The sequence below is a fragment of the Acartia tonsa genome, chromosome 11, assembly GCF_053477335.1.
Source record: "Acartia tonsa isolate MP-2025a chromosome 11, ASM5347733v1, whole genome shotgun sequence".
Lineage (NCBI taxonomy): Eukaryota > Metazoa > Arthropoda > Copepoda > Calanoida > Acartiidae > Acartia > Acartia tonsa.
In genome coordinates this window covers 31,529,102-31,555,785 of record NC_137270.1, presented here as the reverse complement: position 1 = coordinate 31,555,785, position 26,684 = coordinate 31,529,102, and the positions used below count along the sequence as shown (strand labels likewise).

The 26,684-nt window shown below is 37.2% G+C and overlaps 2 protein-coding genes across 2 annotated transcripts; both read left to right on the top strand.

Moving 5' to 3' along the window:
• The first annotated feature begins 405 nt into the window (after positions 1-405).
• On the top strand, positions 406-4,491 carry LOC145332174 (cathepsin L-like proteinase). Its single transcript, XM_080177133.1, has 10 exons — positions 406-474; positions 791-856; positions 1,426-1,514; positions 1,798-1,916; positions 2,284-2,385; positions 2,843-2,899; positions 3,227-3,316; positions 3,472-3,609; positions 3,725-3,930; positions 4,060-4,491. The coding sequence occupies exons 1-10, from the start codon at positions 422-424 to the stop codon at positions 4,241-4,243; spliced, it is 1,104 nt and encodes a 367-aa protein (XP_080033259.1). The 5' UTR covers positions 406-421; the 3' UTR covers positions 4,244-4,491.
• Positions 4,492-5,088: 597 nt separating this feature from the next.
• LOC145331241 (uncharacterized) lies at positions 5,089-23,190 on the top strand. Its single transcript, XM_080175857.1, has 18 exons — positions 5,089-5,180; positions 5,266-5,331; positions 5,416-5,504; positions 5,787-5,905; positions 6,024-6,182; positions 6,267-6,356; positions 6,486-6,623; positions 6,892-7,097; positions 7,297-7,477; positions 19,025-19,104; positions 19,532-19,597; positions 20,027-20,115; positions 20,482-20,600; positions 20,968-21,126; positions 21,287-21,376; positions 21,892-22,029; positions 22,363-22,568; positions 22,904-23,190. The coding sequence occupies exons 1-18, from the start codon at positions 5,131-5,133 to the stop codon at positions 23,085-23,087; spliced, it is 2,229 nt and encodes a 742-aa protein (XP_080031983.1). The 5' UTR covers positions 5,089-5,130; the 3' UTR covers positions 23,088-23,190.
• Positions 23,191-26,684: the final 3,494 nt, after the last annotated feature.

Genomic DNA, 26,684 nt, shown 5'->3' with positions numbered 1-26,684 from the left:
AAAGATCAAGAGAAAAACAGTAGGTTATCCATTCTTAAAATGCTCTTAAGAGTCTATAATTGATATTAAAAGGTATGACTTTTGTACTTGCACAGAATTTTGATTTGAATTAGAAATATATTCATACTCTAAAAAAAAGTGTTTTTTAATTTTGTTTTTATTGAACTTCATTATCTGCTAGTATAGTATTTGTGTTGATTATATTCAGAATTCTTTGTCTACTAGGAGAATATCTTTTTAGCAACTTTCTATGTGCTAGTTTTCAAAGTTTTTGAAATTAAAAAAAAAGCTGCATTGATTCTAGTGCCCATGCCTATATCCCTGATAGACTATAGACTTTCTTATCTTATGATATGGCCTTATTTGTTGTTTTCCAAATTGAAAAATAAAAATTCTATTAGTAAACAACAGGGGTGCCATCATGAAGTTACTGTTGATCTTTGTGGTAATTATTGCCACTACAGTAGCAACTAGGTAATTAGTTTTATATAGCTAAGATACATCTTGATATCTATTCACCCTTTTCACCCCCTCATGGATTGCAACCTTCTGACAAAACCTTGGGCACACCATTGTATTTAAATATTTATAAATTTTTACTCCCCAAACATTAATAAAAAGGGGAAGGGTATTGTGGGAATAAGTAATAATTTGGTTATTCTATTTTTACCCCCCCCCCCAAAAAAAAAAAATGTAAATAAACATAAAGTAGAAAGTAAGCTACTTTAATTTTTTGTATTATTTTTCATAAATGAATAAGTTCTTTCGTCATAATAAATCTTTATTTTAGAGAAGACGACATACAAAAACAGTTCGAGAAATTCAAGAATGATCATGGTAAAACTTACCAAACAAAGTAAGTTTTTTTATAAATAGATAGCTACTCTGCAAGTTTTTTTTATAAATAGAAAGCTACTCTGCAAGTTTTTTTTATAAATAGAAAGCTACTCTGCAAGTTTTTTTTATAAATAGAAAGCTACTCTGCAAGTTTTTTTTACAAATAGAAAGCTACTCTGCAAGTTTTTTTTACAAATAGAAAGCTACTCTGCAAGTTTTTTTTTATAAATAGAAAGCTACTCTGCAAGTTTTTTTTATAAATAGAAAGCTACTCTGCAAGTTTTTTTTGTAAATGGAAAGCTACTCTGCAAGTTTTTTTGTCAGTTGGCTGTTATTAATTGTTAAATAGTGGAAAGGAGAAAATTGAAACTGCTAGGTAGGAAGGTTTTTACTAGAGAAAAGACTTTTTTTCACGCACATTTTTTTATTGTTTGTTGTCTAAATAAATAAATTAACCAAATTTATTAATATCAATTTTGTTACATTTTAATACATTTGTTTCTTTTATCTCCTTTGTTTTGTGATTATATGTACATAAAAATAATGTTTAAATGTAAACAAAGCTTAACCAATACTTAATATATTTAGGTCTGAGGAATTTAAGAGATTCCAAATTTTTACTGAGAATTTGAAGAAAATTGAGACCCACAACAAATCAGGCCGTAGCTACAAGCTAGGTGAGTTCTTTTAAATTGTTATAGAAGCAAATTAGGAGATTTAGAGAAGCTTAAGTTTAATGTTGAAAACCTTTAGTCATTCTAAATATATTTGGAAATTGTAATGAGCATTTAAAATTTTGTATTTACATAATGGGATTTTATTCAATTAAGAACAGTTTCATACATTTTACATGCATAATGAACATAAAGATTTATTATCTCGGAATAAAAAAGTAACTATATGTATATTATTGGGTAAATCATAGTACATGATAAAAAAGTAGGTAGTCTTCATATTTAGGAGTTACCAAGTTTGCAGATTTGACTGCAGAAGAATTTAAATCCCAGTATCTTGGTGGATATAAGAAACTACCTTCACCCAAAGCAGCATCCCTGAAAGCTACTAACAACACAATCCAGGTATTTGATGTTTGATATGATTGTAGAAAGGTGAACAAAATAGTTAACAATAACTCAATATCAGGGACAATATTTAAAGTTGTAGCTTTTTGATAGATTAAAACTAAAAGGTGATTGTAAAATATCTATAGGTTATTAAATAGTAAACTACTAGCAGCTGTGCCCCTAGCATCTAGGGGCTCTGTATTGAAAGCCTAAAAATAGCTTAAATCCATTCCAAGAGATAAATCCAAAAATAAAAATACCTGACTGCTTATGTGAAGCTTCCCTAGAATGGAGAACTCAATCGGTTCCATAGATATCAATATCTTAAGCTACAGACAAAAAAAAACTTATTACTTTATACAATAGGATTGTTTTAATTCAGGACTTACCAGAATCTATTGATTGGAGGGACAAAGGAGTAATTACAGATCTCAAGGATCAAGGAGCATGTGGTTCTTGCTGGGCTTTTGCTGCTACACAACAGGAATAATCATTTATTTTTTCATTTTCAATTCAGTAATTAAGTTATTAAAACTATTATATGAAAAAAAAGAATAAAAAGTAAATTATTGACTAAAATCTTCACTTTCATAAAGACTTATTTATATTTCCCTACAATTGGCCATTTGTGCACTAATACATACCCCCACAATTTTTAAAATAAATTGAAAATAAGAAAGGGAGGGTAGTTTTTTCCTTATTAATAACTCCTTAGGGGGGGGCACTAACTCTTTCTACACCTGTAATATCCTGCCACTGAAATCTAACAAGCACCCAATATAACCTAACCCAACAAATAAAAAACTACCCAACACCGTGATCTATCTTAAAATAAGGTGGGGGGGGGGGGGTATCAGTGCTCAAGAGGGTACTTTGTGTGATAGTATACCAACTTGTACAAAAGTTAACTATAATCTACTTACATATATAATGGATTATAGATTGAGTCTTTTGCCGCTATTGCAACTGGATCATTGGTAGAGTTATCTACAGAACAGGTGAATAATAATATACCTTTATTTAGTTAAGTAGATTTCTGTTAATATGATTTGTGAACCATATTTAGTTTTAAAGCAATTTTAAACAATTTAAGGGGGAGGGGGTGAGCTTAAAAGATTATCTTATCTTTGTATAATCAGATTTAAAAGTAAGTTATGTATAGGACACTTTAAAGCATTAACAAAGTGAAATTGGACAAACTGGTAAAATTTTATATTGTTAACCAAATGGCTATTCAAATCCCTTCAACATTTCTTATAGCCCTTCATTAGGAAGGAGTTTGTTATATTCCTCTCCAACAATATAAAGCCAAATTATTTTTTTAGATCACTGCTTGCTCTCCAAACCCCCTGCAATGTGGTGGAAGTGGAGGCTGTGGTGGTTCAGTTCAACAACTTGGGTACAATTATGTACAGGTATGACATATAAACATACAACAACAATCATTTTAATGATAACATTAATGGTATAATTGTTTATCAAAGATTGAGATTAACTTGAGTTAAATGAAAATATTCATTCAGAAATCTTAAAGAGAAAACTAGTATAATTAAAATATCGACAATTTTAGCTCTTTGGCCAAACAACTGAGGCAAAATACCCCTACTTCTCTGGAACATACGGAGTAACTGAAGACTGTGAATTTGATATAACTCGTACTGCTCCTGAAGTTGGCATCACTGGTTACAATATCATTTCAAATGACCAGGTAACATTTAAAAAGCTAGATACAATCTGTTTCAACTGATTATGTTCATTACTTTTATCTAAAAGTACAGTAAATCCTGTTCATATCTTCTATACTTACAGCAATAATGATTTAGGATGCTACCTTGGCTCATGTAGCCAATGTTGGCCCTCTTGCAGTAGCTGTGGATGCCTCTGACTGGGCCTTTTACTGGAGTGGAGTCTTTGATGGTTGCAGTTTTTCTGGAAACATTGGCCTTAACCATGCTGTCCAGATGGTTGGTTATGGTACTGATCCATCAGAGGGTGACTACTGGATAGTCAGAAACAGCTGGGGTTATTTGTAAGTACTTCACATGATATAATTTTGATTTTCCATAACATTTTCATCGACTTAAAAAATTTTAATTCAAAAAGTTTTGAAATTGTATGATTTGAATGATATTAATTCTTACATGTAAATATAATTTAGCTGGGGAGAGGAGGGCTATATCCGTCTAAAGAGAGAGTCCACAGCTCAGTGTGGTACAGATTCAACACCCATGGATGGTACTGCTTGTGTTGGTGGACCTGGCAATGATGAACAGACTGTCTGTGGACAATGTGGTGTTCTTTTTGACAATTCTTACCCACTTGGAGCTTATGCTATAAATTGATTTGCAAATAATTGTAAAAATAAATTGTCACAATGTATGTGAAGTTATTACTTCAAAGCTAGTTTCAATAATTAATCATTACCCACTAGTGAAAATGGTTTTTTAACAAACATTTATTTCTCTTTTGGGTAAGAGATATTGTTAACATTATATTCTTGTTTTAAACCAATATGTACAACATTTTATGAACCAATTATTTATTTATCTTATCTATTTGCAAACAAATATATGTTATTTTATTTAGTAAATGATATTTTTGTTGTGTTCTTGTTCTAATCCAATTCTTAAGCATTACTTTGTAGGGTCATAAATATGTCTTTTGACCATATAGAATTTTAAATTATCTGTTGGACAAAATCTCTTTATAGATTCAAATGACATTTCCAAAGAAACAGACATCAAATAATATTTACAGTGTATGTTTGTGAAATTCATATTTGTTAAAGAATAAAAATATAGAGTAGTTCTTAGGTGTAAGCAGGTAAACCAAACAACTGTTTATATATAATTGATAAATTATTTAGGAACAAGGAAAGAAATGGGCAAAGAAAAAATGAATATTTTGTGTATGAAAGTTAAAAGTGAAAAATTCTTTTACATACTAAATGAAAACAATTTCTACATTTAATTGTTTCTTGTTAAATAGAAAAATCCAAGAAAAGGAATATGTTAAGACCAACAGAGGATTGGAGAAGGGGAAGGATAAACAAACAACTTAAAGACAGACATACTCACACAAAGACTTGTATCAAAGCTATTCTAATAAAATATAATAGATGCTTGTTCACAGCTTTTTCTTATCTTGCATATACAGAAAAAAAAGATAAAAAAGAGAACAATTTTACTAACAATAACTAATTCAAACTAAATTCTTGACATTGGATAACATGAAGTTATTGATACTGGTAACATTTCTAGCTACATCATTGGCTTTCAGGTTATAAGTTAACTAAAATTTTTAACTATTATATCATTCTATTTAAAACATGAAAATAAGCCATATTAATTATTTTAAATTATAGTGATGAAGAACTGAGGAATCAATTTGACAAGTTCAAGCTGGACCATGGCAAACAATATCTTACAAAGTAAGTCAACATTTAAGAATTTAACAAGTATTTCTAAACTTCATTATCAATTACAATATCTGTCAAAAGGAATTTTTAATTTAGGACAGAAGAGAGTAGGAGATTTCAAATATTTGCTGAAAACCTCAGAAAGATCACAAAACACAACAAAGAAGATCACAGCCACAAGGAAGGTAACATTCATAATCAAGCAAATCTATTTAAAGAAGTTTACCAATTCTTTTTAAAGTGAGAAAAAACTTTATTTAATTGCCTTGAAATTTTGTAATATTTTAACTATAGCTTAATCTCATAATCATACAGCATAATTTATGTTAATGTCGTGTTGAATATAAACCTAATCTGGTCGATAATAATTGTTTGCAGAGACTCATCCTATTATTTCAAACTGGATATTGCTTTTTACTGTTTTTAAAAACCATTCTGTATCACAATTTCAGTACTTTTTATTAAAGGTGTAAATCAGTTCACAGATCTCACACAAGAGGAATTCAAAGCACAATATCTTGGGGGATATAAAAGAACACCACAGCCTCTTAACCACTTGAGAAAAACAGCTAAAGTCAATGTTGAGGTATCAGTTTTTTTATGCCTCCTGTCATTCTTTATGTAAAAAAATATTGAAGTAAGTTCTCAGACATTATTTTGAATAATATTTTACCTGAATTGACATTGATACACTTCAATTTTAGGACCTTCCTGAGTCAGTTGACTGGAGAGATTCTGGAGTGATATCTGATGTGAAGAACCAGGGATCTTGTGGATCTTGCTGGGCATTTGCCACTACCGAGATGATTGAATCCTATGCTGCTATTGCTTCTGGAAATATGACAGTGCTGTCAACTCAACAGGTAAAATTTAAAAAAACTGTATTGCAATTTTATATTTAGTTTGACAAACCTGTTCTTATAGAAAATGATACATTATTAATAAAGGTGACATCCTGTACTCCCAATACACTTGCCTGTGGTGGAGTTGGTGGTTGCCAGGGATCAATCCCACAGCTTGCATATTCCTACATCCAGGTAATAATATCATATTAGCAATTAAATTAAAATTAAAGTCCATTTCTGTCCCTTTTTAAGTCTGTTTAGCTTGTTTTTGCTGTAATTTTAAAAAAATATTATTTATTGAATATATTAACTTATTTTCAGTTGTTTGGTCATTCTATGGAGGACAGTTATCCCTATGTGTCTGGTGATACTATGGATACTGGAGATTGTTTGTATGATGTTACAAATACAGTTCCTGTTGTTGGAATCACTGGATATGACACCATCTACAATGATCAGGTTCAGTCAAATTTATATTGGTGATATACAGATGCAAGTTAAACATTATGTCTTGGAAAGGTATCTTGAAACCAATGACCATAAGTTTGTTTGTCTGAAAGTCCTAACTTGAGCCTCAACTTGTCAATGACATGTTTCAGTTTACATATAAAATTCCCACTTATTTTACTTTTATAAGTTTTCAGATACATTTCAACTAAAATTCTTACTGTTTATTTAATTTGTTTATGGGTTAACATACAAAAAACCTGTCTGAATTACTGTTAAGGATGCTGTCATGGCTCACCTAGCAAATGTTGGTCCTCTTGCTGTATCTGTGGATGCATCAGAATGGCACTCTTACTGGGGCGGAGTCTTCTCCAGCTGTAGATTCCAGGATAACATTGGTCTCAATCACGTTGTTCAGCTTGTGGGATATGGAGACAGTGAATGGGAGGGAAAATTTTGGATTGTCAGAAATAGCTGGGGTGACAGGTAAAAATTTTTCAATATGGCTCCATATTTGGTTACTCCTATATTGAAACTAGTTCTAAACAAGAAAAATAAATATAGGAACACTTGAGTATTTTTTGCTCTGAAGGTCAAAAAATATATAGTTTATACCCTAAAAGAAATTGTTATAGAATACAAACAGAAAATATTCCATAGATTGTTATCGATATCTTAATTTTAGATGGGGAGAGGATGGATACATCCGTCTGAAGAGAACCACTGATCTGGAATGTGGTACTGACTCTACACCACTTGATGGCACTGCTTGTGTTGGAGGTCCTGGCAGTGATGAACAAACTGTTTGTGGACAGTGCGGAGTTCTATTTGATGCTTCCTACCCTCTGGGGGTTCATCTTATTTCTTAAACATTGAAAATGTGTAATTATGTAATATTTTATAGAAATGTATATGCAATAATTTTTGTTGATTAATTTTTATTTTCTTTATTACACCTAAATATAACCCATTTTAAAAAATGTAATAATATAACATAAATAAAAATTCAGAATTTCATTAAAAGCAAAACTTTATTGGAATGATATTTATTTTAGCAATCTACTTTACAACTTAAATACTTTGTTTATTTGGCAGCAGCTGCTTAGAAATTTCTCCGCAGAAAATTATGGAATTCTTATGATATAAAATTTTAAGTGTATAAGTCGAATGTGTGGCTTAAGTTTAAAGGCTGCCATAATATTGGCATAATGGCTGTCCAATGAATTGGCTTGTGGTAGGGGGCTGTAAATTAAAATTGGGAATGAGTTTTTTCACCCTTTACATCTCCCTGATTTGCTGTGCACATAATTTGTCTAATGACATCCTGTTACTTTTATATACTACTAGCGGCTACGCCCCTAGAGGCCTCTAGGGGCACTTGAGGAGGAGAGAGTCGAATTTAATAATTCAATTTCTTATTTTAGATTTTAAAAGAAAAAGTAAAAAAAAATTTGGGGGAAGGCGAAATTTAAAATTTAGTTAAAAAATATAAAAAAATTGGGGGGGGGGGAGATTTTTTATTTCTTGGGGGGTTGGGGGTGTCCCACCCCTCAAGAATAGTTATAAACCTTCCCGGGACCTATGAGAAGCTACCCTGTTTAGGAGAACCCGATCGGTTCTGCGGTTATCGAGATCCTTCGGTACAAACATACAAACACACAAACATCCCTGATTTAAAGTAAGCTTCATATACACAGCTAGCTTAAGCCAGGTACAGGTTTACCTGAGCACGCCAAAGAAACTGACTAGCAGGGGTGTTCTAGGAAGGTATTGTGAGTTCATAACCACTCTTACTTAAATCGTAGCTGTAGCTTCCCTACTATGATTTTTTTCATAATACATTTTCTTGGCTGCTGGGTTTCAATTTTTCTTGCATGAAATGAATTGTTTGTTTCAGTGAGCTAGTTTACAAAGTTTAAAGAGCAAAGCTATATGTTAACTGGATATCTCAGTCATATAATCCAATCCATCAATGAAAAATGATATAAGAATTCATATTCTTTTACTAATTATAAAATGTTAAAGTAGATACTTTCAAGGTTATATAATTTACATTTAGGCTAATAAACCATCCTTATCTTTAATTTAATTGATGAAAGCAATGATTAAAGCCTGGTGAATCTGTATCAGATTGTCCCAGAATATTTCTGAAACAATAGGAGACACCAAGTCTATTTTTAATTTCTCTACTGCAAATTATATCTTTGAAGTCACAGATAAATAAGATTATTTTCAACTTAATCATCTAAACTATAATATGTCTGAAACAAGTAAACTGAAATAATCATAACACAACAAGAACAAACTTCTTAGTAGAAATTATATTTTGATTTATTCAAGCCTTCTCAATTTTGATCATATGAGAGTTACTGACTAGTAATATCAGTACATGTTTAACAATAGATCAGATAATTGACTCAAATTACATTGATAATTGATACCAGAACCAATTTCTTGTTGGTTTAACAAATTATTAAAGAAGGTCTCTTCTTTTTTAAAATCTGATAAACTAATTCAGATGATCTATACAGACCTGCATTTTCTATCTTTGGAATCTTGCAGTCAAACAAATATTACAATTGCATTTCTGCTTCGTTTTATCATCTGAACAGGTACTTCTTTGCAGAATAAGATCTTTATTATTAGGCTAGCAAGTAATTCAGTTAAATTACCAGTATTTTTTGGCAGTACTTAAGATATTTCAACAAGTACTGCATTTGCCAGTTGGAAACACAGGGTTGTTAATGTTATAGTTCACATTCACTAAATATACAGAAGCTCTCAAATGATTAGAATTGAGAAGGCTTGAATAAAGCAAAATATAATTTCTACTAAGAAGTTTGTTCTTGTTGTGTAGTATAGCTCTAACCGCGCGTTTTTTGAGAAATAAACATACCATGTAAACTATTTCAGTATCACCTACTCTCATTATTTTTTTTGTCACAATGGACACAGACCATGCCATATTTGCCTGTTAGTGTAAGGATTTTTTCAGTTTACTTGTTTCATATTATAGTTTAGATGATAAGTTTAAAATAATCTCATCTATCTTTGAAGATATAATTTGCAGGCTTGAATAAATCAAAATATAATTTCTACTAAGAAGTTTGTTCTTGTTGTGTTATGATTATTTCAGTTTACTTGTTTCAGACATATTATAGTTTAGATGATTAAGTTTAAAATAATCTTATTTATCTTTGACTTCAAAGATATAATTTGCAGTAGAGAAATTAAAAATATATCAGGTGTTTCAGAATTGTCTCAGAAATATTCTGGGACAACCAATACAGATTCACCAGGCTTTTATCATTGCTTTCATCAATTAAATTAAAGATAAGGATGGTTTATTAGCCTTAATGTAGATTATATAAACTTGAAAGTATCTACTTTAAAATTTATAATTAGTAAAAGAATATGAATTTTTTTATTATTTTTCATTGATAAATTGGATTATATGACTAAAATATCCAGTTAACATATAGCTTTGCTCTTTAAACTTTGTAAACTAGCTCACTGAAACAAACAATTCATTTCATGAAAGAAAAATTGAAACCCAGCAGCCAAGAAAATGTATTTTGAAAAAAATCATAGTAGGGAAGCTACAGCTACGATTTAAGTAAGAGTGGTTATGAACTCACAATACCTTCCTAGAACACCCCTGCTAGTCAGTTTCTTTGGCGTGCTCAGGTAAACCTGTACCTGGCTTAAGCTAGCTGTGTATAGGTTCTGTGATTATTTTAGGCTATTCTATTTTCATATTTAAATTATGAGATAATTTTAAGCTTTTTTCTAGCCTCATTGTTCCTTCTTTTGCAGAGGCCCTACATGCAAGTGGCGTAGCCGCTAGTATAGATTAAAAGATCTGGGTCTACTGCAGTTCACGGTAAAATATTGCTGGTAAGCAATATTTCCAAAAATCTATAAATTTTAAAGGCTGCTAGCTGCCAAACGGCTAAACGCACAGATTACGCCCGCACACTGTTTTAAGCGGCAAAAGAAGGCCTACAAATAATCTGGAATAGCCATAAATCAATAATGTATAATCATCTCGCAGTGCAGAGAAATGCGCGAAAAAAGACCTACTTTACGCGTTTTTTCTTCAGTGAAGCTTTCCCTGTGCATAATTGGATCTTGGCTATTACAGATTATTTAAAATGGTGTTCGGGTATGATCTGTACGTTCAGCCGTTTGGCAGCTAGCAGCCTTTAAAATTCATAGATTTTTGGAAATATTGCTTACCAGCAATATTTTACCGTGAACTGCAGCAGATCTAAAGATCTATATAAAAGAATAGACTTTGTGGTTCTACCTATATAATTAGCGAATAAATTCAAAAGTATTGAAGTGAAATAAATTTTACTAGTTTTATAAAAGTTATAATTGAATCACTTAAAATTTATTTTTTCCTTATCAATAATATGACAACAACAAATAATAATCTAAAATACAAACATATAAACAGTCAAACAGTATGTACATATACTTCTCTTTTTACAGTTGACGATTAAGTCTGTCAAACATTATTTACATTTTATAGTCAATTTATTGGTTGACCTTAAAATTTCTAAGTGTACATTTGAATTTGTCAAAGACAAAAATCTTCCATTATGTTAGCCATTAGTATGAAAAAATAAATGAAAATACTAGCAAAACAAAATCTACACCCCGATTAGCTCAACAAATTTCACAAGTTAGCAGACTATGAGAATAAAAACTCCCTCAAATTGCCTAGTTTAGGACAGATACTACTTACTGGGTTGCAGGATAAGAGCCAAGATAAGAGGATAAGATCAGAGCAGGATAAGAACCCAGGCCCTCCTAGGTTTGGGCTTTCACACGGCTTCCTGAAATTAAAATTTTTTGAAAAGTATGGGGAGGGAGGTGGTTCTATGCTCCTTAGCAGTTTAGAGCAAAAATTAAATTTTGAAAAGATTTAGTGCAGAAACAACAGAAATTAACTTGTTATTGAGTTTTTTAAATCTGAATCTTACATTCATTCAAAATTGACTTGAACATTTCCAAGCTATAGAGCAGCTGCACTACAAATAAGTATGAAATGATTTTAATTCCACGTCTACACAATTTCCCAGCATTTATCTGACGTTATTCTTTTTTAACAGAAAAAACATAAAATTGGTGTCCATGTAAAACAGTTGATATTATGAATAGCAAAGTTAATATTATGAAAAGCAAAGTTGATATTATGAATAGCAAAGTTCATATTATGAATAGCAAAGTTGATATTATGAATAGCAAAGTTGATAATATGATTAGCAAAGTTGATATTATGAATAGCAAAGTTGATATTATGAATAGCAAAGTTGATATTATGAATAGCAAAGTTGATATTATGAATAGCAAAGTTGATATTATGAATAGCAAAGTTGATATTATGAATAGCAAAGTTAAACTAATCAACCTATAACAAATTGAATCAAACATCCTTAAAAAATCTAATCCTTTGATTGCACGACCATTGTCTCAAAGTCTGGCTATGCATAAATAAAGATTTACTATAGTCAGGGATCGTAAGGGATAAGTCAATGGTCAATAAACTGATATACATCCCCAATGATAAAACAAGATTATTCCTCATAGGTAGATCAAAATTAGTGGTTTAAACATGTATATTATCATTTTTGAACTAATTAAAATTAAGTAAAAGTGTGGTATTCGGCAACCGTGAGCCATGCCTATGGCACCCCTGACCGGGGTTCGGGGAAGGGCCAACGGCCCTCCCCCAAGTCCTGGGGAAGGGGTCTGCCGACCCCCTCCCTATGTCTAAAATTAATGATTGAATCTGACAAGCTTTATTATGGTTAAAACTGTATTGTTAATTCCCCCACCCTTTCCAGGGATGGGGGATCATTATTGCCCAAACTGACTATTGTATATGTATTATAATGCTTTTATGTTATGATTATTTATTCCTATCTGTGTAGTTATTGTTTGTTGTATATAGCTTTAGTACTCTTTAGACCTTCAATAAAGTGACAACTGAAATAGATGTTGATTATTATTTAGTGAATGCTAGAGAAGCGTAGCTTCTCTATAGTAAGGTGTCCACGTCTGTTCACACTGCCGTAATCTAATTGAACTCCGGTGTCTGCCATTTATCCTCGGCGGATACCACAACTTTTGGTGACAGCTGTGTGAGATTACGGCAAACCACAAGTGTAGAGCAGACGCGCAGCTGAAGCTAAGGTACTCCCAGCAGTGAAACTGGCAAAACTGACACAAGCAACCTGAATTACCCACCCCGGATAGCAAGGTCTAACTCTGCATCCGGCAGTTGTGGAAGTGAAACAGCGAAACTTGACGGAGAACCGCGAGAAGCGCCGACATCTAACGGAGAATTGAGCGCTCAAAGGGCTGAAACAGGCCTGCGGACTGGCTGAAACAAGCCAAATAAGTGCAAACGGCTGAAAATAGGCCAACCTTACTGCAAGAGATAGCAGGATCCGAACCAGCGGCGCTAGCAGGACGGGACATTCCCTGCCGCCATCAGCCGGATTTGGATCAGCGGCGCTAGCAGGACGGGACATTCCCTGCCGCCGATAGGCTGAAACACGCCACATAGCTGCGAGCTGCGAGCCAACATACGAGTGTAGTGCACCAAAGCAGAGAAAACTACGTCAACTCCAAGTATCCTGAGAGGCTACAACGCAGCCACCCATCTAGAAAAGCAGATATTATATCACATTGTAGGGATTACCACCCTAGTGTGATGGTTAAACAATAGATTTATGAGCAAAGATTGGCAAACAATTTGTTGTGTATTGTGATAAAACTAAAAATAGAACAGGCTTGGATTTGTTGTGTATTGTGATAACAACTAAAAATAGAACAGGCTTGGTAAACAAATCTGTTATGTATTGTGATAAGGACAAAAATAGAAGCTAGATGTAATATAACAATGCCCTGATAAACAATCTAACCACCCCAAGCCTACAGCACAACAAAAATACACCCCTTATTCCAGAGGAAAGGGAGGGGCCCACTCTCCAATGAAGGAAATTCAATCAAGGTGACATAACAGATAAGCCTAGGATTAAGGAGAAAGGGCACCATTACCTCATCACACAGTTACCTCAAACCCACAGCACTCCCCCTTCCTCACAGGGGGAACGGACGGATTTACCCCGTCCCCTCACGCGCTTCCCCCCTCCTACCCACACTCGACTAAGTCCGCCCACGGTGTGGAGCTAGTGACCGGGAACACAGAGTGCCATTTACGGGTCGCGCAACGGAGTGCGGAAATATCATAAAATTCAACGGACAAAGCGGACCAATGAGAGAGCGAGTTGAGGGATAAGTGCGCGTTTTACCTGTGTGCGCGGATTTGACGGTGCGTAAGCGCGTTGCAAGGACAGGAGATTTCACGCACACACACACACACCGGAGCGGAGCTACTCCATAACATCTAACAGAGGTATTTTTAGAAAATAAAGAATTACAAGCTTCTTCCTCCTATCTATAGTGTGATAAAGGAAAACCAAACCAGTTCCTGACAGCAGTTCAGACCCTCAACACCTATCTACCCCTACCAGCCTACTCTACAACCTCAGAATCCAACTAGTTATAAGTACAGCTAAGTTATATCTTTGTAACTAAACTACCAACCTAGTGATAAAACAGTGTTGGCTGTTAGGCTAGAAAGCCTCAAGTGACAAACCATTTATAATATTGCCTTATAACCTTGTGTCCCGCCGTTGAACCGTTGACCCGATGGAACAGCCGCAAGCGCCAGGAGGCGACCAAGCCCCAGGATGGCTCCAGGATGACCCTCAGCCGGCTCCAGCCGAGTACCGCAAGCTGATGCTGAGTAACCTGCCGGAGTATAGAGGACCGCCCAAGCAATCCTGGAGTTCCCACATCCGCAGACTCGAGATGTCATGGGCGGCTTACCGCGTGCCGCCCCATGACTCCCTCAACCGCCGCAACGCCCCTGTTACTGTCACTGGTAGGGCAAGCGGCGGAAATGGCTTCTCATCTGTTTGGCGAGGCAGGCCAAGCCTTGACCTACGCGTGACCGTTCTGCCAAGTGCGAGCGTTGCCACTATGCCGGCCACACGGCGGCCGAGTGCAGAGCTGACTGGGACCAGGTAGCCGGCCGCAGGCGCACCGCAGACAAGGGTGCTCCCCCAGGAAAGCCCAGCAGAGTGGCCCATATGGAAGGGAGCGCGCCCCCAGCACCACCGCAGCAAGCAGCCGCCCCCAACGCAGCGGGCCGAGCCGACGGGATGCCGCAGTTTGGGACCGTTCCAGCTAGGATCAACGTACTGGGCGGCGCGGCTGAACCCAACCGGGTTGGCCTGGGCTCACCACCTGGGGCCGGAGTTTGTGCAACCCAACAACATCGCCGAGCCAGAAGTTCTGAGGCCCCAGCCTTTTAGCCTCAACATGATGGAGCCTGCTCGACCGAGCCTACCCAGCAAGAGTGGAGGGGCGCTACCCAGCGTCACTGAGGCGGTGTACGGGGAGGCCCTGGCGGCCGCTGAACGAGAGAGGCAGGAGGCGCTAGCCAGCGCATCAGAGTCGATGTATGGGGCGCCACCCGGCGCCGCCACCTGCGATGACTGGGGGGTGCTATCCAGCGCCTCCAACCTGGTGCCTGGGGCGACAACCGTCGCCGCCACCGAGATACCTGGATCCTGGAACGAGCCAGCCTCCAACCTGGTGCCTGGGGCGACAACCGTCGCCGCCACCGAGAGACCTGGATCCTGGAACGAGCCAGCAGTCCCAGAGGAAGGGGTGACACCCGTCACCCCCAGCCAGCCAGCGCCACCAGCCTGCAGGGAGAGCCCAACTACACGCCATCCAGCGCCCCCTGCCAGCCGAAGGAACCCAGCTGCCCAGCACTTCCAGTCGAGCCAGGATAAGTTAAATTTAACAAATGTGTTGTATCCAAACCATTGTAAAACCCCAGCCTTGCCTGTGCCCCCTGCACCAGAGGCTGGGGAGATTGAAATTTGGGGATATAAGGACTTGCCTGTGCCACATGCACCTGAGTTCCTAGGGCAGGGGAGGGACGTGAGTCAGGGCGAGCCTGTGCCACACGCACTTCAGCCCCATGCCACTGGGCATGCCATGGACAAGGGAAGGGACCCCTTGGGGCTAGGGGAGCCGACACCCAGGCAAGCGCCAGTCGCCTGCCAGTCTGTCATTGGGGAGGGTATCGGGGTGCCCCGGCCACACCAAGATAACGCTCAATGGAAACTTGTATCTAGCCAGGAGCAGCCCAGCCGTGTCCAGCCCCGAGAAGCAGCCGTGACCCGAGCCGAAGATCCCCAGCCGCGTGCGCGAGGTAGATGGCTGTCTGGTAGCTTCTCACACTGGTGGATGGTCCTGTGGGGACTACTGCTGGCAGCCGTGTGGCCTACAACCAGCTACGTCCTGGTGGGGTGGGACTGTGCCAACCCCACCCACGTCACAGCCTACAATAAAGAAAAGATGTGTAACACGGAACCGCTACACCAGGAGGTGCCCCTGGGCCATGAAGTACACGTCCTGCAGCAAGTCAAGATTAGGGAAACAACAGGATACAGTTGCCAGCTCACTGTGTCCCAGTGGACATTCAGGTGTGGGGTATGGGGTCACCTCAAGGTGACCTCGGTCCCCACCCTCATGAGGCCAACCAAGATAGATCCAGAAACGTGCCGAGACCTGGCCAGGAACCGAGTCTACACGCTGCCAGGCAAGACCCAGCCACTGACGTTCCAGCTGAACCATCCCCTGTTCTTCACCCTCGATATGGTGGGCGCCCTCGTCAACAGCCCCGAGGGGGTGGGTTGTGAAGGGGAGGACGTCCACTTCAAGGGCCAGCTGTACCGCAATGAATTAGTGCTCCAGGAGCGACGGCTGCTGGTCAAGGAAGAGACCTACGTAGTAGAGGATGGACGGGTGGAGTCCCAATCTGACCACCTGGCCTTAGAATGTCCCCATTCTGAGCTGTCTTGCATCACTGGGGAAGCAACCTACGTGTGGGACCACCTGGGGAGAGATTGCCCCTTGAGGCTGATCCGCAGCCTCCAGCCTAGCCTAGTGATGGATGCGTTCCTGGTTGACCATCAAGCCCAGTTTTTCATCAACATGACCAACCCCACCTCAATAGTGAACTGCGACTTTGAGGCCCATGCCACCAACCACCCAGCATTGTTTGTGGCAGCTGACCCAGCCGTGGCAGCGCTGCCCAGAGTATCGGCCAGGGATGTTGATGTCCCCTTGCAGGCCCAGATACATGCAGGTTATATTGGATTTACTCTGGAGACACGCATGAAAAGCACAGCAGCAGAAGAAGTAGCGGCCAACTGCTGGAAGCTCCAGCAACTAGACCCGGCCCACCCGGTGCGTGTCCAGGGGAGCACGTTCTCGGTGTTGAGGGGAGATGTCCTGCTCCAGCTTACCTGCCAACGCAACAAATCCGTTGTCCGTGAACACAAGGAATGTTGGGACAAAGTACCAGTGGAGCCCACAGGATTTGTAGACGCCGTGACACGAGTGTATAGCGGCCACGCCACCAAGATTCCCTGCTCCTCCACATACCCCCTGACTGTGCACGCGGAGGAAGGCTGGATAGAGTTAACCCCCGCTCCTAAGAAGAGGCCACCCCCGCTGGATACGCCCAAGCAGCTGCTGACAGAACCCTTGGATGACTTCAGTTCAGGGGGCTTGTATTCGCAGGCTGAGTTGAACGACTGGCAGCAACTGCTGGCGTTCCCAGCGTATAAAAGCGCCATGCTGACCGGCCTGTCCTATGGCTCATGCGTTCAGCAAGGTAGCTGTTCGGCCACAGGGGACCATGGGATAGTGTCCTACAACATCGACCGACTGGCGGAGGAAGGAGAGGCCGCCCTGGATGTCTGGGCTGGATTCAGACAAGCTATTCACGAGTGGGGAGATGGCGCAGCCATACTGTGCTTGCTGTTGTTAATCCTCAAACTGCTGGGGGACCTGACCATCATTTCCCTGGCAGCAGCACAAGGAGGTGTACGAGCCGCCATGAATGCGATGTCACAAGTGTTCCTGTACCATCCAACTTTGTACAGGAAGGCCTTGGCCAGAGCCCGGCTCACCCATGCCAAGTCCCGGGACTTTTCAGTAGACTGGGATGCCATTCCCATCGGCCGGGAAGCAGCCGAGGAAATGGTGTCCATGCAATCAGCCGATAGCGGGCATGACCGCCCAGGCAGGCCAGGACCGCCCTCTGGAAGACCCCGCGGCCCCTCGGGAGGTCAGGCTGCCGCCCAGACGGTCAACTTGGCAGCCAGTGCCCCAGCCGCTGCCAACAACAACCAGAATGCCCCGCTGCTGACCGTCCCAGCAACAACTGTGCCACCCACCAACCTGACACCTGCCGGCGCTGAACTACGTGTCCAACCAAAGCCAGCCTCTGCCTTCTACCCCACGTTGGGAGCCCATCAGCCCTGAGAAACACTCACCACTAGGATTCCATTGAATCATTATCATTTGTATATATCTTAGCCCTAAGGAGCGGACCGAAGGCCTCAACCACTGTCGGAAGTCTGGTAGGGAAAACCCTCTCCCAGCCTTCCGAGGGGAGAGTTGTGGTATTCGGCAACCGTGAGCCATGCCTATGGCACCCCTGACCGGGGTTCGGGGAAGGGCCAACGGCCCTCCCCCGAGTCCTGGGGAAGGGGTCTGCCGACCCCCTCCCTATGTCTAAAATTAATGATTGAATCTGACAAGCTTTATTATGGTTAAAACTGTATTGTTAATTCCCCCACCCTTTCCAGAGATGGGGGATCATTATTGCCCAAACTGACTATTGTATATGTATTATAATGCTTTTATGTTATGATTATTTATTCCTATCTGTGTAGTTATTGTTTGTTGTATATAGCTTTAGTACTCTTTAGACCTTCAATAAAGTGACAACTGAAATAGATGTTGATTATTATTTAGTGAATGCTAGAGAAGCGTAGCTTCTCTATAGTAAGGTGTCCACGTCTGTTCACACTGCCGTAATCTAATTGAACTCCGGTGTCTGCCATTTATCCTCGGCGGATACCACAAAAGTACCAAAAGTTTCTTAGCCAACGAATGAGACTAAGTGGTAATAAAACTCTGGCTTACAAGTGTAAGAAAAACAGCTCAATGATCTCTTCCTCCCAGAGTATAGTTGATTAGTTTGGCATTATTGATCTAGCTTAATTTCAATACATTAATTTTCAAAAAGAATTGAGATGTTTTCCAGAAATTGAAAAAGTTTTAAAAATAAATATGTGAAAAACGAGCATTTCATCCTTAAATTCAACTGAAAAGTTAAAACACTAATTATTGTTTTAATAAAAATTGACGAAGCAAATGTTCTTATCTCAAGCAAACTGAAGATAAAAGATATGGCCTTGTTTTTTTTGTTGTTGGCCCAGATGCCTGGAAATTTGATTTAATCCTGGCCTGACCTAAGGATTGACAACATGAAGTTTTTAATTGTTGCCGCAGCTATCCTTGCCACTACTTTGGCTTACAAGTAAGATTTGCAATACTTTTAATTTGTTTCATGTTATTAGAATCAGGAAGGTAGGACACATTGGACTGTTTATTTAAAATAATGACGTCTTCTTATTCGTTTGTTTAACAACTTTGGGGACTTTTACAGAATTTTGATTAACTGGTTCATTAAGTTGAGTGTCACTGTCCAAAAATTTTAACCACTAATTGTAATCTGCGTAAAGGGTAATTTTGTAATTAAAAAATGAGTTGGTCGATTTTTTAGGAGCGAAGCCGCTAGTAATGTATAAAGTAAATTATTAGGTGAATAAATTTATAGAAAATAAAAGTAGGGTTTGAAAGAAATACAAAATAATGATTCTTATAAAACAGACATTACAAGTTAAAGTGGTCATAATTATTCTTGTTTAAATTTAAGAATTTTATAATTATTTTCTACTTTTCAGGGAGGAATACCTGAGCCTCCAGTTTGCCAAGTTCAAGGCTGACCATGGCAAGATCTACCACACCAAGTAAGTATTCAGCAACAATAGATATACTAGATCTAGAAAGTCAAACTGGCTCCATATTCCGTCCTTTGGCCTCTTGGGACCATCAAAACTAGAATTAATCTTATAAATTTTTTTTCCTTTCCACAGAAAGCTGCCTATAATTCATTGTAATAAACAACTATTATTTAATGATCAACTAACCAATAATTTACTAAATTAGGTCAATGGATTTATTATTGCTTGGATCTTACAAAAGATTATCATGTACTCTATTGAACTAAAACTTGTACCTGGCTAAAGTAACGATCCCCCCCATCCACCCCCTTTACCCCATTCCCTCCCCTCCTACTAAGTGAATAAACCGACCAATATATTATGCCCAAGCAACCTAAATTGACGACAATTCTTCCACTGTCAAAATATCCACATATATTTTACATCCATTATTAGGTCTGAGGAGACTAGACGCTTCCAGATCTTTGCTGAGAACATGAAGAAGATTGAGGCCCACAACAAGGCTGGACACAGCTACAAGCTTGGTAGGTTATTGCCTATTTACACTCCCCTGATGGTTTAGACTCTTGATATACCCCCCTAATACTGTTTATGAAATTTTCAATTTCTTAAAACGCTTTGTTAACTTTGCGCGTCAATTTACCAATCCAGAAACACTTTTGAACTTATGAGTGGCTGAACAACTAGTGAAGCGTACACACCACCCTATTCCTAAAATACACACACTTGTTGTCTGTAATAAAACTCGTCTTCGATTTTGGTTTAAGGGGGATTTGTCAAATTTTGTGCAACACCCCCCGGCCCCCCCCCCCCCCCCTTGCAAAATACTGTGCACGCCACTGGTATGTCTTTGAAGTAATAAAATTATCAAGTACCATCGATACATTTAGGAATCAACCAGTTCTCTGACATGACCCAGGAGGAATTCAAGACCCAGAGCCTTGGAGGTTACAAGAGACTGCCCCAGCCTGAAGGCGCCGCCAAGAAGTCTGTCAAGGTCAATGTCCAGGTAATGCCAGTTGACTTGCTATCATATTATCCTTATTTAAAAGTAACAGGATCTGTGTCTAAGTATCTGTCTAAGGATCTCACTAACTATTAAACTGGTGTGGTTCTTCTTTACAGTGTATCTTCTCATAGGCCAATGGAAGGTTTATTGCATTTAAAAGAGACACTAGTTTATCAAATAGTCATTAATGTCGTGTATGAGCTTACTAGCGGTTTCGCCCTAAAAGGTATTTTTAAGTTGGCCTCCTATACAGAATTGTTAGTTTGTAATTTATTTTTAAAAATAGCTCAAAACCATCACAGGACCAGTAAGTATATTCCGTGAAGAGTAGAACCAAATTTTGGTTGTACATTTATGTTTTGATTAGGACCTTCCTGAGTCTGTTGACTGGAGAGATTCCGGAGCTGTCTCTGATGTTAAAAACCAGGGATCCTGCGGATCTTGCTGGGCCTTTGCCACCACCGAGATGATTGAATCCTATGCTGCTATTGCTTCTGGATCCATGGTCGAGCTGTCTTCCCAACAGGTAATTGATGTATTCATGCTTTTATGGGTACCCTCACATAGTTGGGATGAAACTTATTGAGTCAAATACTGATCAATATGATTAAATGGACTTCTGACTATAAAATTGGTAATTTCTATAACTCTATCCTTGTGTGTAAATATATCTTCCATTATTATAGGTGACTTCCTGCACCCCCAACCCTCTGGCCTGCGGTGGTACCGGTGGTTGCATGGGATCCATCCCTCAGCTTGGCTACACTTACATCCAGGTAATCATGGCTTCACAATGATCATAGTCATTTGTTAACATATTGGCTAAGAAGGAATAGCTGCAATTTTAAGTAAATATTTTCTGGGCCATTATTGGGTATATTTGATGGCTATATAACCCGTTCTTCTGGTATACCAGGTTGGTTTAGTCAAACTTTTGCCTTTAGGAGCACTGTGTTAGTCTATTTATTTATATAAAGCGAGAATACAAAATTAAAATACAAAACATATCTATTAAAATAAAAATACAACATAAAATAATCAAAATAAAAACATAATACTAAACAAAATCCTTGAAATTAGAAAATAACAATGACAACCCTGGACCCAAAAAAAATTAATACTATTTCAACGAACAAGAGTGGGGAACTACAAAGAAAGGGTTGTCAAGAATAAAACTGAAAATATCAACCCAATCTTACCAAACAAAACCGTAACACAAAAAAAACTGTATTTCAGGGATAAATATTGCATAGCAACATAATAAAATTTAGCAATCATTTTTTATTTTTAGCTCTTTGGACATGCCACCGAAGACAGCTACCCCTACCAGTCTGGAGACACCTTCGAGACCGGAGACTGTCTGTATGATGTCACTGATACTGCCCCTGTTGTTGGAATCACTGGTTATGACACCATGTCTAATGATCAGGTCAGTTTTATTCTTAAATTTGTTTGTCACACTCAGAGAGGACAATGGGCTGTTTAATACACTAGTCCTCAAAGTTTTATGATAACGTTTTCTTATTCGTCGGCTTTAGGGGCTATTGCTAAAATTTGGTTTATTAGGATGAATGTTCAAACGTTTCAACTACTAATTTTAATCTACAGAAGGGATAGTTTTGTGTATAATCATTGGGTATGTACATCAATCCATCAGTCATTTTCTTATCCATTTAGGTCCCTGTGTCACACTAATTTTCTTTGAGTTGTTAACCATACAAAAGACAGAATGTTCTTTAACCTCTACTTGAATCCATTACAGGATGCCACCATGGCTCATCTTGCCAACGTTGGTCCTCTGGCTGTTGCTGTTGATGCCTCCAACTGGAGCTTCTACTCCGGCGGTGTCTTTGATGGATGCGACTTCTCTGATAACATTGGTCTGAACCACGCCGTCCAGATGGTTGGTTATGGTACCGATCCTGCCGAGGGTGACTACTGGATTGTCAGAAACAGCTGGGGAACCAGGTATAAAACGCTTTCAAATAGACACCTTCTACATCAATATTTCATTTGCATATTAACCTAAGTTAAGCTTTTTTACAAAGTAAGGAACAATGATTTAATTTTTTTGTCCTCAAAACTGGAAATAAAATGAGTACTTAAAAGAGTACACTAAATATACTATGACTGAATATCTGATAAAGTCTCAGGTGATACATAGGTTCGAATATCGGCTTAACACAGTGTCATACGTTAGAAATAGTTCCTACTGCTGCTGTCAGGGGCATAAGAGTTAGAGTAGGGGAATGCCTTGGCCAAAAATAGGTCTTGATAAAGTAACTAAAAATGTCAAATTTTAGATGGGGAGAGGACGGTTATATCCGTCTGAAGAGACAGGCCACTGCTGAGTGTGGAACCAACTCTACTCCCATGGATGGTACTGCCTGTGTTGGTGGTCCTGGCAATGATGAACAACATGTCTGTGGACAGTGTGGTGTTCTCTTTGATGTCTCCTACCCCCTGGGAGCTCACTCCACTGCTTAAGTGCTCAAACTTTTTATTTTCCCTAACAAATTTTAACTTTGTTTTACTTTTATTTAATTTTCTTTATTAATAGATTTATGAAATAAATGATAAATAGATATTATTATTTCGTTATCTTTGTTGTAACAAGTATAAAACATCCATAAGAGCAAACCTCTAAAACAAATTAACTTTAACACATGTAGGGTGTCAGAACTTAATAAGAAGAATATAAATTTATAATTCCAAACAGATTTGTGTGTAAGATTGACTTAATATAAAGATGCTTAGCTTAAAAATTGTACTTTATTGTTCTAGGAATCATCATTCTAAAAACTAACATGGTTTAAATAGACCAAAGTACTTTATTGTAACAAGTGATAGGACAACTCTAACATGCCTAAATTATAGATGACAGCTTTCCATTACTCATGTACAGACGTACGGACGGTAAGGCCATAATTGTAGAAAAAGATTCGTTTTTAAAAACTAGTATACCTATTATTGCAAAATAAATATAATCATTTTAAATAACGAATTAAAGATAAAAAATCAAAATAAAGTAAAAAAGAAACAAATGTATTTGCGATGTCAAAAAAAAATTACAAAAAAATTGCTAAAATATATTTGATTGCACAGCCATGCCAAGCGCGCAGCCTTTTCCAAATTAAATTAGGACAGAAACTTAAAGTTTCTACACTCACATACTTCTATCTACATCAGTGGCGTGAACAGTGATTCACTAGAGGAGTGTGAAACCATTAGGGGGTAAAAAAAAAGGTGAAGGCAGGCTTTCCCAATTTTAATTTTAAGGTGGGTGTTGACACACCCCTTTACATCCCCATACCGTACGCCTCTGGACTACATATGATTAAATCCATCTCAAAAAGATAGCAATATATTTACTACCAGCTTTTACAAATATTATAGGTCTTAAATCAGTACCAGTTTATCTTACTCTATTAACATCTATCTTGTTTTAATCCATTTTTAAAAGTGAAGCTTTTTTATAATTAGGGTCGGTCCGTCCGTCCGGAACGGATAGCTTTTTGCGTTAATTAAGGCATGTTAGATTTGTCCCAACGATTTCAAACTTTGCATGGTGATTCCTGTTAGGTACGAATTAGAAAGCGTAGCAACTCTTTAATCATTACCAGAATGTCCGTACGTTAATTTTAAACATGTTTATTTTTTTCACTTTCCTAACAACAAATTTTTATGTGATCTAATTATCCGATTGGTCTGATTTTTAGAAATATTGATTCCTTGGACAACAAAGTACAATATTGTAAGCGAAGCAACTCTATAATCAAGTCCTAAAAATGTAAGTATGTCCATAAATATTATCCTGTAACAAGTAGTTTTTTAACAAATTTAATTACAATTTTGCTTCGATTCCTATACATTTCTATTCTGATTATTCAGTTCTGACACTATACAAGTGTTAATGTCCGTTTGTCCTACCGTTTCAGTGCTTCGCGTGGTGAGATATCATTATTAGAAAACTCATTTCTTTAGATAAAATATTTATGGTAAACTCAAGCTTGTTTCTATTTACGTTAATTTAGACATGTTAACATTGTCCTATCTATTTCAAACTTTGCATTTTGATTCCTGTAACAGTTAGGTATGATTTAGAATACATAGCAACTCTATAATAGTTACCAGAAAGTCCGGACGTTCATTTGAAACATGTTTTTTTTTAAAGAAGGTGTATCAACTTTTTTTTATAGCTAGCCGGTTCTTTTAGTAAGTAGTAGATGTAAAATTTTTCATAGAATTCAGATATGCAATCGGTTTTTTTTGTAGACCTCTTATTTTTTAAGTAATTTAAGTTTAAAAAAAAAAAATTAAGTCGATTTTAAGGTACTAAAATGCAACAAAAAAAGAAAGAAAATGGCCATTATGAACAAAAATAGTAAGATCTTTAATTTGACACCTTACTTTTTCAATTCTGTCAGGTAATTATTGAAAAAATCGATTTTTTTAAACCCACGAGAATAAAAACTTTGAACTTAATTTTATTATTTCACAGATAAAAAAATATGGGTTCATATATACCTTTAGAATCAGAAAAATATTACGAATTCATTGTAAGCAAAATTGAAAAAAAAAGTTTACAATATAGTATATAAAATACAATAAAAGGAATTATATGAAAATATCATATTATATTGTACAGGCAACGTCTTAATTCTTGAATTGAGTATAAAAATGGGAAGGGGGTAAAGAGGGGGTAAAGAGGGGGTAAAAAAGGGAAGACGATAGTGTTGCCTGAACAAAAAATACAATTGGCCATTTGTTTAATTTTTTATTTTTTTACTTTTTTTCAATTTTGCTTACAATGGATTCGTAATATTTTTCTGATTCTAAAGGTATATATGAACCCATGTTTTTTATTTCTGTTTGAGAAAATATTTAGGTCTAAAGTTTTTATTAAACCAAGGTTAAAAAAATAGATTTTTTCAATAATTACTCAACAGAATTTTAATAGTAAGGTGTCAAATTAAAGATCTTACTATTTTTGTTCTTACTGGCCATTTTCTTCTTTTATTTTGTTGCGTTTTAGTACCTTAAAACCGACTTAATTATTTTAAAAAAAAACTTAAATTACTTAAAAAATAAGAGGCCTACAAAAAAAACTGATTGCATATCTGAATTCTATGAAAAATTTTACATCTACTACTTACTAAAAGAACCGGCTAGCTATAAAAAAAATAGTTGATACACCTTCTTTACAACTATTATTTATGTGATTTGATTGTAATTTGTGAATAAGGTTCAAAATTATAAGCGAAGCATCTCTATAAGTTTATTCAGTTTGTAACAAATTTACTTACAATTTTGTTTCGACTTATACATTTATATTCTGCTATTCAGTTTTGACACTCTATTCGTGTTAATGTTCGTTTGTTTTTGTTGTACAGCATTCTGTCTATAAATACCATTTTTTTATTCGTATTGCCCCTATTAGCCTAAACTAGAGCAGAATCCATAATAATAAGCTACCCACATATTTTCACTTATATTTTGTCTGTGGGCTGATCTAGATTCTAAAATAAGATCTGGTACGAAACTGCAACAACTCTGTCAGGATGATGAAAAGGTTTCAGTAAAATGAAGTGGCTGGTTATTATTTTAGTAGAACAACTCCTAGATTCAATGGATGGACGAACTGACGAATAAATGATGTCCATGTTAGCAACCTAAATTGACGACAATTTTTCCATAGTCAAAAATCTACGTGTGTTCTATATCATACTAGATGTAATTGTATAGTCCCTACACCCTCTTATACCGCATTGACCCCTGGTCCAACAAAGAAAGAAGGTGGTAGATTTTTTTCTCGTGTGCCTCACATTGTTGTTGTGGGGCTACCAATTACACAATGTAACCTAACCTAAGTAATAATCAAACAAATCAAAAACTATTCCCCGTTTATTATTTTCAATTTATTCTATACATAACGGGCTGGTTTTCAGTAATCTACTATACACTTAAAGTAATAGTCTTTTTATCAAATACCCTAATTCTTGACAAATAATAGTTATTTATCGCAAAGTATTAAAGACAGCTTTCCGAGGATAACAAAACTGGTATGGATTTTATTTTTATATT

What these genes read in the sequence shown, in the direction of transcription:
- LOC145332174 (XM_080177133.1), top strand. Translation starts at nt 422, where the DNA reads ATGAAGTTACTGTTGATCTTTGTGGTAATTATTGCCACTACAGTAGCA. An exon ending in CTACTAACAACACAATCCAG is followed by an intron (nt 1,917 to 2,283) that starts GTATTTGATGTT and finishes GTTTTAATTCAG; the next exon opens with GACTTACCAGAATCTATTGA. An exon ending in ATATCATTTCAAATGACCAG is followed by an intron (nt 3,610 to 3,724) that starts GTAACATTTAAA and finishes ATAATGATTTAG; the next exon opens with GATGCTACCTTGGCTCATGT.
- LOC145331241 (XM_080175857.1), top strand. Translation starts at nt 5,131, where the DNA reads ATGAAGTTATTGATACTGGTAACATTTCTAGCTACATCATTGGCTTTC. An exon ending in TTGGCTACACTTACATCCAG is followed by an intron (nt 21,377 to 21,891) that starts GTAATCATGGCT and finishes TTTTATTTTTAG; the next exon opens with CTCTTTGGACATGCCACCGA. An exon ending in ACACCATGTCTAATGATCAG is followed by an intron (nt 22,030 to 22,362) that starts GTCAGTTTTATT and finishes AATCCATTACAG; the next exon opens with GATGCCACCATGGCTCATCT.